The 17,529-nt window shown below is 38.6% G+C and overlaps 1 protein-coding gene across 3 annotated transcripts in view; it reads right to left on the bottom strand.

The window, feature by feature from the left end:
• Nucleotides 1-17,529, bottom strand: part of DNM3 (dynamin 3) — a 662,543-nt gene that overhangs the window by 537,260 nt on the left and 107,754 nt on the right. For all 3 annotated transcript variants that reach the window (XM_006142350.3, XM_027768010.1, XM_006142351.3), the window contains exon 2: nt 15,963-16,036. In XM_006142350.3, coding sequence (XP_006142412.1) covers nt 15,963-16,036 — 74 coding nt within the window. The remainder of the gene's footprint in view (nt 1-15,962; nt 16,037-17,529) is intronic.

Below are 17,529 nucleotides of genomic sequence, written 5' to 3' on the forward strand. Positions count from 1 at the left end.
TGTCTCTCTCCCTCTCAACTGTGAGGTACACAGATTTCATCTGAATGCCAAGAAAAGAAATTTTGATTAATAAGAGGACCTAAAATAAACAGATATTTAAAACGGAAATTTCAGGACCAGCAGATGGAATAATGGTTATATCTCTGGACTCCCACATAATCAACTATGGTTTGAGTCCCAGACCCAGCGGCTAGAAACTCACACCAAGCATGAGTATGTGTGTGTGTGAACACGCATGTGTGCACGAGAATGGAGTCCCGGAGGAGAAGGGAATGTGGCGTGGCCATCACCCTGGAGGGTGATTTCTTGCTTTCTGTCTCTATCTCTGCTAAGTGCATGCACCCCATAGCAAAAATTTTTCTAAAAATAAAGAAAAAATGGAAGTTGCAATTGGCATTTCTTTAAAGACCTGCCCAAAGGACAGAGATTCTCATACTGCTTCAGACAACCCTTACACATCCAGGTTCTTCCTAACTCCCACTTTCTATAGTGTTTGCCAAGTATTTAATAACCCCAAATTCCCATATAATGGAACAATAAAAACTGAAATTAAATGAAAGAGACAATTCTATCAGTATGTTATTTAGACAGAGGCTTAAAAAAAAATAGTCAGGCCTTTAGATCAGCCAGGATGAAGAGTAATAGAAAAACAAGTTGAACACGGCACACAGGACACAAACTGGCAACCTCTGTCATGTGGCACACGGAGGGCATTCCAAATCTCCTTAACAAACAGGAGAACAAATGAATGCAAAAACACAGAGATCAAAATTTACAAAACAAATACACTTTGGGAAAAATTATGAGAAGGAAATCCCACCAGGCTTGCAAGAGACTGTGAATATTAAACTAACACAATCGCCTCACTTAAAAAGTACTTAATGTGGATTTAGTTCACTTTGAAAAATAAACATCTACAGCTAGTTCTAAATCAGCAGAGAATCTCCACTACAGCCAATCCTTAAGCTGTTCTTACATCCTAACAGCCAGCTTCTTAAATTTGCAGGCCATGCCATCCAACGGTAGATGGAATAACCCATCCCGCTGTCCTGGCCGAGTGATTATTGATCAGAGCTTCATGGGGAAGAGGGTGCAGCTGTGACAGCAGCAAGAATAACACATACCCCGCCTCCAAGAGGAAGAGAGTGCAGCAAAATGCATTCTAGACGACTCCAAACTCATCTAACAAACACAAATCCTGGGGATGTCTGTGATTGACTATTTCTTTTATTTCCCCCAATGTAATCATTCATTTTAATATTATCTGATACTGTCTCAGAATGCACATTTTCTCTAAGCATACCACTTAACTGCATTATAAAATAGATTATGTCACTTTTCCCAATGATATATATTTAGGGGAAAAAAGCTTTTAGAACCTATTACTATTGGGAATAAAATTCTAGAAGAATATTACTAGTAACTTCTAAAAGATCCCTAGTGTATTTTTTTTCTAGTATAACAATATTTTTAAAGCCCATAAAATATAAATATACTTACAAAATTTAAATATTCAAAATAATGTCTTGATAAACATTTTATTTAAGAAATAGACTCAAACTTTAGTCTCTCACCACTTTTCTCAATGCCGATGAGGAGTAAGCTGAACTTTCTGAGACAGGAATAAAAGTCCAACATTTCTTGCTGTGTTTCAGAAAGTTCAATATTCTTTCAATTTGGAAGAATCGACCATGAAGAGGCTCACTGCTATTTCCAGAAGGAGAGGGTAGAGAAAATTCCAGTCCATGGGAAAAAGGCTCCAGAGGTTCCAGGAGCCTCAATGACACTAAGATTTAAGGTGGGTAAATGCAACCTGGCATTTCAGGTGGCCTGAGTGAGATGGGGAGGGAAGAGCACTGCTTTAAGACCCAGGTTGACACCCAGGGAGGAAAACCAAAAAACATTAAGGCTTCCTCCCATGTGATTGATGATTTCTGTTATCAGAAGCCCAAGAGGAAATAGGGAGAGAGTAGGAAGGGATAGGCAACTAATTATTATTGGGCTGTCAGGAAAGGCATGATATATTTTTCTATGTAAAAATGCATCATGACTTTTCTGATGACCCAATAATTAAATATAGATAGAGACATAATATAAAACATCTTGCTTGCAGCAAGAATAACACATACCCCGCCTCCAAGAGGAAGAGAGTGCAGCAAAATGCATTCTAGACGACTCCAAACTCATCTAACAAACACAAATCCTGGGGATGTCTGTGATTGACTATTTCTTTTATTTCCCCCAATGTAATCATTCATTTTAATATTATCTGATACTGTCTCAGAATGCACATTTTCTCTAAGCATACCACTTAACTGCATTATAAAATAGATTATGTCACTTTTCCCAATGATATATATTTAGGGGAAAAAAGCTTTTAGAACCTATTACTATTGGGAATAAAATTCTAGAAGAATATTACTAGTAACTTCTAAAAGATCCCTAGTGTATTTTTTTTCTAGTATAACAATATTTTTAAAGCCCATAAAATATAAATATACTTACAAAATTTAAATATTCAAAATAATGTCTTGATAAACATTTTATTTAAGAAATAGACTCAAACTTTAGTCTCTCACCACTTTTCTCAATGCCGATGAGGAGTAAGCTGAACTTTCTGAGACAGGAATAAAAGTCCAACATTTCTTGCTGTGTTTCAGAAAGTTCAATATTCTTTCAATTTGGAAGAATCGACCATGAAGAGGCTCACTGCTATTTCCAGAAGGAGAGGGTAGAGAAAATTCCAGTCCATGGGAAAAAGGCTCCAGAGGTTCCAGGAGCCTCAATGACACTAAGATTTAAGGTGGGTAAATGCAACCTGGCATTTCAGGTGGCCTGAGTGAGATGGGGAGGGAAGAGCACTGCTTTAAGACCCAGGTTGACACCCAGGGAGGAAAACCAAAAAACATTAAGGCTTCCTCCCATGTGATTGATGATTTCTGTTATCAGAAGCCCAAGAGGAAATAGGGAGAGAGTAGGAAGGGATAGGCAACTAATTATTATTGGGCTGTCAGGAAAGGCATGATATATTTTTCTATGTAAAAATGCATCATGACTTTTCTGATGACCCAATAATTAAATATAGATAGAGACATAATATAAAACATCTTGCTTTTTTAAGTTTATTTATTTCATGAGTGACAGAAACAGGGAGACAGGAGATAGAAAGAGAGAAAGCAGTCCTAAAGGGATCTGAATAGGACAATTTACTCCCAGACTTCTGCTAGCCCCAGTCATGGGCGTTTGTGTGCCTAGTGCATTCAGAAACATCTCTGGACTCAAAGCAGGAACCTTTCCAGGTGGGATGTCTCGCAGGGCACTGCATTTTACCACTATGGCACCGTCTGGCCACTATTCATTTTCTTACTACAAAAAGAAGCATACCTCTTCCTTTCAAATTTAAACAGATATTAACAACTCTAAGGCTTGTCTTGCAGCCCTCTTTAATATCAATTACTAGGTCATCGAGAAAGTCATGACACATCTTTCTAAGCTAAACTGCATCATGACTTTCCCAACGGCCCAGTATTTCAAAACAACCCCTTTTTTTTCAAAAATAGGAGCAGGAAAGAAGATAGAGAAGTCCAAAACTTAAGGAACTTATTATCTCCCTCCCATCCAGCCTCGTTAAGCAGACATAATTCCAGAGCAGACTTAAAATCGACTAAAGGAGTCTAAGATCAGAGAACTATCATTTTTGGTTTGGAAATTCGAGGCAATTACAAACCTTCATATCTTCTCCTAAAATAGAGTATGAACAAACGGACATAAAAAAAGAACAAATTATCACCCCCTCAAGAGTCATCCTAACCTCACAATCCTGAATGGCAATCTTGTTGAAATGTAGTCAACATTCATTTTCTTTGAGTAGGAATATAATAGCATTACTTTAGTCATTCCTTTCCTGAAGCGAAAGCATGTGGTGTCAAAGGACAGTCATCTAACTGTGGAGGAAGAAAATTTGGGTCAGTGTGTTTATAATAGCTCCTTTGCTTTTCCCAAAATTTTCAGAGTTGAGCGAACATTGCTCTTGACTTTATATTGGAAGGAACATAACGAAACTACAGGAAATTCTGACGATTAATAAATTTGTAGCCAATGCTTAAGCCAAGAAAAAAGAAAGAAGGTAACAAAAGAAGATGGGTAAAAACAGTTTCAGGTTGTTGTTAGCAAAAAAGAGAGAGGAAAGAGGAACAGAGGGAGGGGAGAAGGAAATAATAAAGGGAGAGAGAGAGAGAGGGAGGAAAAGAGGAAGCGAGGGAGGAAGGGAGGGGAGGAGAAAACCAGTAATTCTCAGGGGGAATCCCTATAACCAAGAATAAAATAAAGACAAGTTAAATTGCATAGATTATGCAAATATTTAAAAAGCAGTGACCTGGAAAATACGATCAAACCAGATTTAAAGTAGGTCTGGATATAAGTCCCAGATAGCACCAACATTTTTTTTTTTCAAAAACAAGATTTAGAAAATTCCTGAAAGAAAACTGACCTGTCCATGAAATAGATGATAAATGTAGGAATATTTAAAGAAATCCTATCTTAATACATGAACATAGCATCTGCATCTCTATTTATCAAGAATGTTTTCTGGGGACCAGCAGTTAGCGTAATGGCTATGTCGCTGGACACCCACGTAGTTGACCGCGGTTCGAGTCCCGGACCCAGTGGCTTAAAATTTGGGTCAGTGTGTTTATAATAGCTCCTTTGCTTTTCCCAAAATTTTCAGAGTTGAGCGAACATTGCTCTTGACTTTATATTGGAAGGAACATAACGAAACTACAGGAAATTCTGACGATTAATAAATTTGTAGCCAATGCTTAAGCCAAGAAAAAAGAAAGAAGGTAACAAAAGAAGATGGGTAAAAACAGTTTCAGGTTGTTGTTAGCAAAAAAGAGAGAGGAAAGAGGAACAGAGGGAGGGGAGAAGGAAATAATAAAGGGAGAGAGAGAGAGAGGGAGGAAAAGAGGAAGCGAGGGAGGAAGGGAGGGGAGGAGAAAACCAGTAATTCTCAGGGGGAATCCCTATAACCAAGAATAAAATAAAGACAAGTTAAATTGCATAGATTATGCAAATATTTAAAAAGCAGTGACCTGGAAAATACGATCAAACCAGATTTAAAGTAGGTCTGGATATAAGTCCCAGATAGCACCAACATTTTTTTTTTTCAAAAACAAGATTTAGAAAATTCCTGAAAGAAAACTGACCTGTCCATGAAATAGATGATAAATGTAGGAATATTTAAAGAAATCCTATCTTAATACATGAACATAGCATCTGCATCTCTATTTATCAAGAATGTTTTCTGGGGACCAGCAGTTAGCGTAATGGCTATGTCGCTGGACACCCACGTAGTTGACCGCGGTTCGAGTCCCGGACCCAGTGGCTTAAAACTCACATCAGGCGTGTGTGCGTGTATGCCCAAGATCCCGAGAGGAGAATGGAGGAGAAGGGATTGCGGCGTGGCCATCCCTCTCCCTGTCTGTCTGGCGAGCACACACGTCCTATAGCAAAAACCTCTCCAAAAAAAAAAAAAAAATGTTTTCTGCATGAAATTTTGAAAATTTATTTACTTATTACTTTGTGACCAATGTTGAAAATAAATAACCAAAAGCGTCCTTGAGGAAGATGAAGAGCTTTGATTTCTTCTATGCCAATGATGCTCAAACTTTTTGAAAAATCCAATATTCCCATCATCCAACTCCACCACCAAGCATTATCTCATCTATTTTTGGTAGTTAAATTGTCCAGAATTAAGATTATGTGCTTGGTAAATACATGGCATTCAATGGGGTGAGGGGAATTCCCAAGCTGATCAGAGATCAAGGAAGTGCACACAGCCATTGTTTCAGAGATTTCACCAGGATGGTTTTTCTCTTGACATTTATACTTCGGAAGGTGAGTCAGTTTTGTAGTAACAAAATCCAGTGTTATTAAAATCTCAGCCTCTGGACAGCTATGAAGTTTCTTGAAATACTGGGGCAAGGGTTATGCTGACTGAACCCAGTACCCAGACAGTAGTTCAACATCAAAGCACAGCGCTTAGACCTCTATACAGACTCCGAGACCAATTAACAGACATAAAATGAGTGGGGCTGGCCTCAAGGCCAAGTGGTAAAGTCAGCTGAACCCTACATTGCCAACTACACAGTTCAAATCCTGGTTGGCCACCCCTTCCCTGTAGCCTGAAAAACATGCCAGGTGCATGTGTGTGCATACCCAAAATCCCAACAGGATGAAGAAATGGAGAAGAAAGAGATTGCAGTGTGACCATGGCCCATTGGGTGGTGGGAGAGAGGGGAAGGGAGCAGGGTGCTTTCTTCCTCTCCCTCTATCTCACTCTCTCTCTCTTTGGCAAGTGTACACACTGGCTGGCTGGTTGTCTCCCAACGAAAAGATCCTATTAAAAGAAAGGCAAAAAGTTATCTATAAAATAAAAAATACCTACAGTGAAGGACTTAAAGTATTGTATTTCTCAAAATGTGACTCAAAGACCAACAGCTTTAGAAGCACCTGGCAGTAACACTTCAAAATGCAGGTGCAATGACCCCCATGCCAGCTAAATGAGCCAAACTCTCTGAGCACCATTTGCAGAAATGATCAATCCCAGGATGTCCCCAGAGTATCTTATGTACATTAATATTTAAAAATAACAATATTCAAAAGATTTTATACCATGAATCTATAACCTGTACTTTATACAAAAAGCAGTAAGAACCAGTGCTGAAGCAGAACAAGGTCACAAGTTTACAGAAGCACAACTGTTTTGTTTTGTTGCTGTTTGTTTGCTTTTTATAATAGAGTGCACGTACACTCATGTGAGAACTGGAGAAAAAAGCATTCTCACAAGAGTCTCATCACCAAAACTGAGCAGGGACTCCCTAAAAATGGTCTGGGTCCTCAATTTCCCCTTCTGTTGATAAAAAATAAAAATTCGGCAAACTGAAAAATTAATAAGGGTGGAACTGAAAAGAAAATGTCTTTCTAAGGGGCTTGGAATGCAAGTTCACCTACATAGTAACAACCTGAAAGTAAAATGTAAGACTTCAGACTTTGGTTATGGTAACTAAACAGCACTGGCCAAGAATGAGAGCCATAGGACTGTAACTCCCACAAAAAGGAAAGATAACGTTTTCAACTGCAATATTTAAGATGTTTTGCAGGATAGAAACTGCTGAGTGAGGGCACACAGACCCCAGGCTGAATGGCGCTGGAAACCTGCTGATTGCTCCCTTCTAGAATAGAAACGTGATTACCCTAGGGCCCGCAGATCAAGAAGGATAACAAGATCTGTCTTTGTGAACTGGTCGTTGAACTGGCAATGTGCCTGGAACTGTACCCTTCATTTACCCTTGAAAATGCATGTGAGAAACAGAGCAGCAGATAGCATAGTTCATGCTGGACTCCCACATGGCTGACCGTGGTCTGAGTCCCAGACTTGGCAGCTTGAAACTCATGCCAGGCGCATGTGCATGCATGCCCAAAATCCTGAGAGGAAAATGGAGGAGGGACTGTAGTGTGGCCATCCTAGGGGTGATTTCTTGTTTTGTCTCTTGTGTCTCCAGCGAGTATACATATCCCTATAGCAAAAATGTCTCTGAAAAAAAAAAAAGCACATGGGGAACTTATCGGGGAGACCAGACCTTTGCAACATGAGCTGTCTGCTCTTCTTGTTTTGCACATGACAAGAACGCTGTGCTTTCCTTCATCACACTTTGTGTCAACAGTTTGGACTGTGGCACTTGGGCAAGTGAACTTGATTTGAGTTCAGTAACATCACGCGGAGATAACCTTTCCCCAGCCTTCCGCTCCTCAGAATCCTGGGCACCCACTCACTTAGAGGCCCAATATATTTTCAGGTTAAGCTGTGGAAATGAACCAAGTCAACCAGATGGCTTCCAGCCTTGCAGACCGTGAGGTTGTACCACAACAGAGGGGCAAGCTGTTTTTACCATGAGGTTCATTTGTTATCATGAAAAAAAAAAAAGGCAAACATTTAATCCTTTGCAAAAGCAGACTATCTTTTTCTAAAATATCAGAGCTAGGGGCCAGCAGGTTGCATGGTGGTTTAAGCACTTGACTCCGGCATGGTCAACTATGGTCTGAGTCCCAGATCCCACAACTTGAAACTCACACCAGGCATGTGTGTGTGTGCATACCCAGAATCCCAGAAGAAAAATGGAAGAGAAGGGACTGCAGTGTGGCCATCCCCCCAGGGGGTGATTTCTCACTTTCTCTCTCACTGTCTCTGTCTCTCAGGTGAGAACACATGCCTTATAGCAAAAACCTAAAATAAATCAATTTTAATTATATTTAGCTATTATAATGTAAGAGATGTGTAGTTTCAAAGTGTTGTCACTGTTGCTACTCAAAATAATACTGGAATGTTTCCACAATGTATCGACCCAATTTATAAAACTAGAACGCAAGTCTTGATCTTTGTACATAAATCAGGATTTAAAGTCTAATCTACACTTTTATCTAAAACATTCAACTATAAAAACTTCTAGACAATTTCTCTGGAACTAATCGCTCCCTGGCTATTGCAGTAGGAAGAAGTCAGATATCTTGGCTCAGTTCTGCCTGGAGTCCCAGAGATCTAAAGGCCCCCAGGCAAGCAGCCCTCCCAGAACATGGCAATACACTCTTCTCCGGCCTCCCTGCTGCTTCTCAGATCTGCTGCCTGAATGGTGTCTGCATCTCATCTTGTTACCACCCACTGCCTCCAAAGGTTTTCTGATTTCTGTTACTGGGCATCTTTTTTATTATCATTATTCATTTCTGGAGGCTGCGTGCAATCTCCAGGGAGAGACAGAAAGAGGGGGAGAAGGGACCAGCAGTTAGCGTAATAGTAATCATTCTCTGATAAATTACAGGTCATATGCAATTTTTAAAAACTGATCACAGTTTACATTGAGCGATGCTTGCAATACAAAGGTGGTAAATAAAATTCTGACAAATTTTAATAGATTTAAATGCATAAAAAGAAGAAGCAAGGAAACATTTCACAAAAGAAAGAATACATACTCATGTCATTTGAACAGTTACCCTTATCCATACGATAATTTCTTTTTTTTTTTTTTTTTTACTTAACAGAAAGTTTATTTTTATTTATTTTTGGAGAGGTTTTTGCTATAGGGCGCGTGCGCTCGCCAGACAGACAGAAAGAGACATAGAGACAGAAAGCGAGAAATCACCCCCCAGGGGGGATGGTCACGCCGCAATCCCTTCTCCTCCATTCTCTTCTCTGGATTTTGGGCACGCACACACACGCGCCGAGCGTGAGTTTTAAGCCACCGGGTTTGGGACGCGAACGCCGCGATCCGCGTCTGTCTACGTGGGAGTCCAACGCCAGCCATTACGCTAACTGCTGGTTCCCAACAGAAAGTTTATTATAAAACTGTACATGACCTGATTTTTACATCATAGTAAAACAGGCCCATTGATGAGAAGACATAGATTTTTCTGTTGAACGGCCACTATTTATACTCACCAAGGCTTCTAACATGATGATACTATTTCCTCTTATTACCACCATGCCAATATTGCTCTGTGGCCCGCTAGTGGCCATCTCCACACATTCATCTACCACGATTCGTAAATGGGTCAAATCCCCACAATATTCCTTGGACATGTCTGCACCATTTAATTTCAATGATAACTTCTCCAAAATTTTTTTCAATTCAGGAGGGTGAGCTATGCTCATGGTATCTACTTGCGGGCTCAGAGATGCCTTTGAACCTATAATGTCTTATTTTGAATATATCTTCCTTTCTTGTAATAATGTCATTGAAATGAAGCACAGTAGACAACATAATAGCATTTGGAGAAGTATTTTAACATTGAAAAGTTCACTAGGTGGCAAAACCATCTGTCTTTAACTATAACCTGGAGGCTTAATTTCTGTAAATCCACAACGGTAATATTTAATGCAATGTCTTGGACGCTGACAACTTCAAAAATCACCTTTCCTTGAGGGGGCATATCAAATTCCAAATGTTCAGCAAAACCGTTATATTCAGATACATACGTTTTCTCAGTTCTACATATGATTTAACAAGTGAACAGTAAGATCAGATGTTAAAAATGAGAAAACCAGGGACCAGCAGTTAGCGTAATGGCTATGTCGCTGGACTCCCACGTAGTCGACCGCAGTTCGTGTCCCGAACCCGGTGGCTTAAAACTCACGCCGGGCGCGTGTGCGTGCATGCCCAAGATCCCAAGAGAGAATAGAGGAGAAGGGATTGCAGCGTGGCCATCCCCCCTGGGGGGTGATTTCTCGCTTTCTGCCCCTCTGTCTCGCGAGCGCACATGCCCTATAGCAAAACCTCTCCCAAAAAAAAAAAGAATGAGAAAACCAGTGGTGCATTGGTAAATGCTTAACAACTGGCTTCCTGAGGTGGTGGGGGACCCTGATTTGTAGCATTCACCAATTTCTATAGTGTAAATATTCCCACCATGACCTAGTTCTAGCTACCATCATGATGTCACTGACTACGAATTTGGAAAGAGAGTGCATGATCAGATCTCAGGAGGTGGCATAACAGAGTTTTAGCCTGGCACAGTGCCTGAAGGAGGCCACAGGCACTGAAAACTGTCACATGGTCTTATGAGACCCTCTCCCTGCTCCATTGCTCTTGACACTGCAGTCCTCACCCAACTCCTCGTCAATGCTTTGTCCAGCTCTTGTTCTCCAAGTCCCACCTTCAGAAATGCACCTCTTTGAAATCAAATCGCCATAATCCTGTCACTAAAAATGTTCATCTTTATTAACGAAGCTGCATAGTGGTTTTTTTCTCACCTTCCTCACAACCATCCTACATGATTTCTTGGAGTGTTCTTCTGTGCTAAGGGCCTAATATCCTGAAACAAGTTACACAGAATAAGGCTTTGGGCCTCCAGTGAGTTTTCTGGCTTGTCTTAATAACTATTGGGTTGTTAGAAAAGTCACGACATATTTTTCAATGTTTTTCTATGCAATTTCAATTTCAGCAGTTTCAGCTCTCCATGATCGATGAAGGCCTAAAAATATTCAATGGAAACTTGCAGAAATAAATAATTCATATGTTTTAAATTGTGCTCCCTTCTGAGTAGCATGATGAAATTTCATGCAGTCCTGCTCTGTCCTGCTCAAGACATGAATCGTCCCTGTGTCTGGCATAGCTGTGCTGTGTATGCTACCAGCTAGTTAGTCACTTACTAACTAGCCCTCTCTACAAAGCAGCTTACCAATATTCTGGTCAGTACATCCTTTGTCTCAGGTGTCCCAGTGTTTTTATGTTAAATGCTTTATTGAATAAATTAAGAAATACAGATGAAATGACGATATAACTAAAATACCTAAGAGAATTCATTTATAACATTTTAATCTGCCTAATATAGAATAAGAAAGTAAATTTTAAAACTAAAATTAAAAAGAAGCAACTTTTATGCAGATGAAGCATTTGAAAATATAATTTTTGAAAATATTATTCAAGAAGGATGTTGATTAACAGAAATAAAATTGAAGACAGATAGAACAAACAATGTCCAGTGTTACAGAATACAGTAAGCATGCCGGGTGCGTGTGTGTGTGTGCCCAAGATCCTGAGAGGAGAATGGAGGAGAAGGGATTGCGGCGTGACCATCCCCCCTGGGGGGTGATTTCTCGCTTTCTGTCTCTATATCTCTCTCTCTCTGTCTGGTGAGCGCAAGCGCCCTATAGTGAAAACCTCTCCAGAAAAAAAAAAAAAAAGAATACAGTAAGGAGTATGTGGTCAACAACAATTTCCTGTATATAATGTTATAAACGATTGGGATGGTGGGCTTACTAATAACCCTGATTTAATTACACATTATTTTAAAATGGATGCAATTATTACACTAATTTATATTTTTAAAAATTCTATAATCTAGAAAAAATCCTATTTAAATCAGAAGAACAATAAAAAGTAAATATGAACACCCCAACTAGAAATGCATAGATACTCTATAAAGAATATTTTTAAAAATTCACTAAGAGGTTCAGCTGGCACAGAAAGTGAGGTGATACTATAAGATGCTGAAGTCATATAGGAAGTCCTGGGTTCAGATCACAGGTCAACCTGAACAAGCAGATCCACACATGACTGTGATACTGGCTGGCTGGGAGGAAGATTTACAATATGGTAAAACCAAGTTAAAGGTAACTTTGTCTATCTGTCTGTCTGTCTTTCTCTCTCTCTCTCTCCCCCTCTCTTTCTTATTACATAAATAAATAAATAAACAAACAAACAAACAAACTTCTAAAATATGTGCAATTTCTACAAAGAAGTCATCCAGGATTCTAATAAAGTGTATTTGACTCTAGAGAGTACTGTCATGAAGAATTTTGAGTTTTCCCTCCTTCACATCATTAAACCTTCCAATCAATAAATACATGATTTTTTTTTTCAAATATTTAGGTCTCTAATATCTTCCCAACAGTGATTTATAATTTTCAGAGTATGTTTTTGAATTTCTTTTGTTAAATGTATTCTTAAGTAGTACATCACTTTTGATGTTAAATAAAATTGTTTTCTTAATTTTATTTATGGAGTGTTCATTGTGAGTGTAACAGAAATAAAACTGGTTTTTGTATCTTGATCTTGTGTCCTGTAACACTGTTGAATTTATTGGTTGTAACAGTTTTTTAATGAATTCCTTAGAATTTCCTATATACATACATGACCATACCATCTGCAAATAGAGATAACTTTACTTCTTCCCTTTTCAATATGAAAGACTTCTATTTCTCTCTTTTCCTTTAATACTAGAAACCTGCCTAGAACCTTCAATACAACATTGAACAGAAGTAGCAAGAGTGAATATCCTTGTATTGGTCCTGACCTTAGAGGCAAAGATTCCATTGATGGTTTCCTACCATTAAATATCACATTGACTGTGGGTTTTCCATACATGTCCTTTATCAGATTGAGGAAGTTCTCTATTCTAAGTTTACTAAGAGTTTTTTTTTTTTAATCATAAATAGATGTTGGATTTTGTCAAACACTATTCCTGAGTCTACCGAGATGACTCTATAGGCTTTGTTTTTCATTCTACTGATATGATGCGATATATTGATTGATTTTCAAATGTTAAACCAATCTTTCATTCCTGGGATAAACAAACTGATTCGAAAATTCATGTGGCACTTCAAGGAACCCAGCCAAAAACAAAGCAGAAAGATTCACAATTCCCAATTTCAAACTTGACTACAAATCAAGAGTCAATAAGACAGTATGGCACCAGGACAAGGCCAGGCGGTTTAACAGAACCGAGAGCGCAAAAATAAAGTCATAGATCTAAGTCCAACAGATTTATTGCAAAGTTACCAAGCTCCTACAATGAGGAAATAGTCCTTTTAACAAATGGCACTGGGACAATTGTATATCCGCATGAAAAAAAATGAAGTTTAGTATTTACCTCACTAAAAATTAACTGCAAGTGTATCAAGGACCTAAATGTAATAGCAAAACTGTGAAACTCTCAGAGGAAAACACAGAATAAATATTTAGGACCTTGATTTGGGGGAAGGATTCTAAGATATGATACCAAAAGCATAAATAATGAAAGAAAAGGCAGATAAATTGGACTTAACTGTAAGACTTTCATGCTCTAAAAGACAACATCAGGGAAATTAAAGGACAACAAACAGAACAGGAAAACAAATTTTGCAAATCATATAACTTACAATTAAAAAAATTACAAAGGGAAGTAAGTAGACATTTATTAGATCACTATTAGAAACAATAAATTCAGGGACCAGCAGTTAGCGTAATGGCTGTGTCGCTGGACTCCCGCGTAGGCGACTGTGGTTCGAGTCCCGGACCTGGTGGCTTAGACTCACGCTGAGCGCATGTGCATGCGTGCCCAAGATCCCGAGAGGAGAATGGAGAAGGGATTGCAGCATGGCCATCCCCTCTGGGGGATGATTTCTCACTTTCTATCTCTCTGTCTCACTCTATCTGTCCAGCGAGTGCACGCGCCCTATAGCAAAAAACCTCTCCAAAAAAATAAATAAATAAAAAAGAAGAAAAGAAACAATAAATTCAACAAGTGAGTAGATATTTATCCAAATAAAGATAATTACTAAGCAGATGGGAAAACGCTTAGTTATTAAATGCAAGTCAAGATCACAATGAGATATCTAGCATATCCACAAATATTGGCAAGGAAATGTTAAGATACTGGAAGGAACCCTCATACACTACTGCAGCCACTGTGGAAGACAGTCTGTCAATTTCTAAACAATTAAACATAGAATTACCATATGACCCCAAAATTACATTCCTGGATTTATTTCCAAGAGAAATAAGAGCACATGTCCACATAGAAACATGTATATAAATGTCTATAGCATTATTATTCATAATAATCCAAAGGTTGAAATAATCAATATGCCCCTCAGTTAGTGAGGAAGAAGAGGTGGAGAATATTGGAATATTCCAATGACAATGGAATATTATAGAGCCATAAAAATAAATGAAGTAATACTACACACTACAATGTGCATAAACCTTGAGAACATTATGCTAAGTGAAAAAATCAAGTTAACAAGTCCATATGTTATATTATTCTATTCATATGAAACATCCATAATAGGGCGATTTATACAGACAGAATACAGTTAGTAGCTGCCTCAAGCTGGAGTGGTGGGAGAAACTTGGAAGGTAAACAGCAGACAGTGCAAGCATAGGGGATTTCTTTTGGAAGTGATGAAACTATTCCAAAATTGATGGTGGCAATAGTCATGCATATTTGTGAATATACTAAATTGAACCACAAACTTTAATTGGCTCAAATATATAGCATGTGAATTATATCTCAAAAAAAGCTTTTCAAAATATTTGTAATTTATGAAGAATGATGTTAACGAGTGCTTAAATCTTAAGCATTCAAAGAAATTGATAAAAAAAGGTAGGGAAATCAATACTTTCAGAAAAATAGAAGATAAAAATAGCCAATTCCCAAGAGAAAAAAACAAAAATGATAAACTAAGATAAAAAAATAAATATTGCCAGTTGCCAAGAAATGAAAGTATCATTTCTCGGGGCCAGCAGGTGGCATGGTGGTTAAGGGCATTGGACTCCCACATGGCCAACTGCAGTTCAAGTCTCAGATACAACAACTTGCTTTCTCATTTTCTCTCTCTCCCTCCCATCCTTCCCCCCCTCCCTCTCTGGTCAAATTAAAATAAATAAAGATAAATAAAGTAATTATTTTTAAAAAGAAATATAGTATCATTTTTTTGTTTTTTGGAGAGGTTTTTGCTATAGGGCCCATGTGCTCACCAGAAAGACAGAGAGAGACATAGAGACAGAAAGCGAGAAATCACCCCCCAGGCGGGATAGCCATGCCACAATCCCTTCTCCTCCATTCTCCTCTCGGGATCTTGGGCATGCACGCACATACGCCCGACGTGAGTTTTAAGCCACCGGGTCCGGGACTCAAACTGTGGTCAACTACGTGGGAGTCCAGCAACATAACCATTACGCCAACTGCTGGTCCCAAAAGTATCATTTCTTCATTAAGGGGCTATTAAGGGAAAGGGCAAGCACAGCACATTAGCTACAAAGATACAAATACAGCTATAGCTACATACATACACACACACGCGCGCACACACACACACACACACACACACACACACACACACGCAGGAAGGAAATATACCAAAGGGGCAGTAGAGGTTCTGCTATACTGTAAAACTATATAGATTAATTATTATAAGAATATAGCATCTAGGCCTTAAAAACAAAAAATTAGGTGTAAAGGACCTATATGCAAATAAAACTTTTCCTTTAATTTAATCAAATGAATTAAAAGGGTAATGAAGAAGATAGGCAGCTTCCCATAGCACAGTGATCACAAAATTATTTCACTTTGCCCAACAGGAGACCCAGGAATGGAGCTAACAGGTGCCAGAGGATGTGCTGGTCCATCCAGCAAACATCCTCATTCATTACCTGCTTTAGAAGTAACAAGCTGCAGCACCAGAGGTCTTCTTGTTACAATGCCTGACCCTCGAGGGAGGAAGTCCCTAAAAAAAAAAAAAAAAAAAAAGAAGAAGAAGAAATAAAAATTTAAGACATTAAGGAATTCTGGGATCACCTATAAATTGATGTCATGTTTCACTGTAATTCATATTCACATTCCACAGTAGTTTTTCTAACTCCCAACCTTTTAATGTATCACCTATCTTAAAATGCTATACCCATCTTACAAAAGAAACCTTTGCAGGCACCAACAGGTTGTGAGGTAGTTAAAGGCGCTGGATTCCTACATGGCCAATCGTGGTTTGAGTCCCGGACCTGGCAACTTGCTTTTTCATTTTCCCCCTACCCCACCCCTGGTCTCTCTTTCACTCCCTTTGTCCCTCTCTGGTCAAATTTAAATAAATAAATAAAGTGAGTAAGTAAGTAAATTTAAATAAAATAATTCTTCAAAGAAAAACAGGAAAGAAATCTTTCCAAAGTTAAAAAGGGGGACAGGGGACCAGCAGATGGCATAATGGTTATGCCACTGGACTCCCACATAGGAGACCGTGGTTCGAGTTCCAGACCTGGCAGCTTAAAACTCATGCTGGGTGCATGTGCATGCGTGCCCAAGATCTCGAGAAGAGAATAGAGGAGAAGGAATTGCAATGTGGTCATTAGGTAAATCTAATCACCAATGAAGCAGACAATATTACAACAGACATAACAGAAATATAAGAGATCATCAGAGAATACTACGAGTATATGGCAACAAACAAAAAATCCTGGGTGAGATAGACAAATTTCTGGACACATATACTCTGCTGAAACTGAATCAGGAAGACATAAGAAGCCTGAATAGAACAATAACAAGCAATGGGATTGAATCAGTAGTAAATAGCCTCCCTAAAAATAAATGCTCAGGTCCTGATGGCATCACTTCTGAATTCAACAAAATGCTTAAAGAAGGGCTAACTCCCATACCATTCAAACTATTTCTGAAGATCCAGAAGGAAGGAACCATTCCAAATGCATTTTATAAAGCCTCCATCACCCTCATTCCTAGGACAAGGACATAACAAAGGAAAGAAAGAAAACTATAAACCAATGTTGCTAATAAATATAGATGCAAAAAATCTCAACAAAATGCTAGAAAATTATACCAAAACAATGTATTAAAAAGATTATACACCAAGACCAGGTATGCTTTATCCCAGGGATGTAAGGGTGTCTCAATATACACAAAACCTTAAATGTAATGCATCAAGAAAAATCATGTGATCTTATCAAGTGATGCAGTAAGAGCACTTTATAAAATACAACATCCCTTCATAACTAAGACTCTCTGCAAAATCACAGAATGGACTTTTCTCAACACAATAAAAGCCACATATGAAAAACCTATAGCTAACATCATTCTGAATGGGAAAAGCTGAAAGCTTTTTCACTAAGAATTAGAACAAGACAAGGTGCTCACTATCTTCACTCCTCTTCAATATAATACTGGAAGTCCTAGCCAATGCAATCAGACAAGAGAACAAAATACAAGGAAGGCATT

The sequence above is a fragment of the Tupaia chinensis genome, unplaced genomic scaffold (genome assembly GCF_000334495.1).
Source record: "Tupaia chinensis unplaced genomic scaffold, TupChi_1.0 Scaffold000074_1, whole genome shotgun sequence".
In the NCBI taxonomy this organism is placed as follows: domain Eukaryota; kingdom Metazoa; phylum Chordata; class Mammalia; order Scandentia; family Tupaiidae; genus Tupaia; species Tupaia belangeri.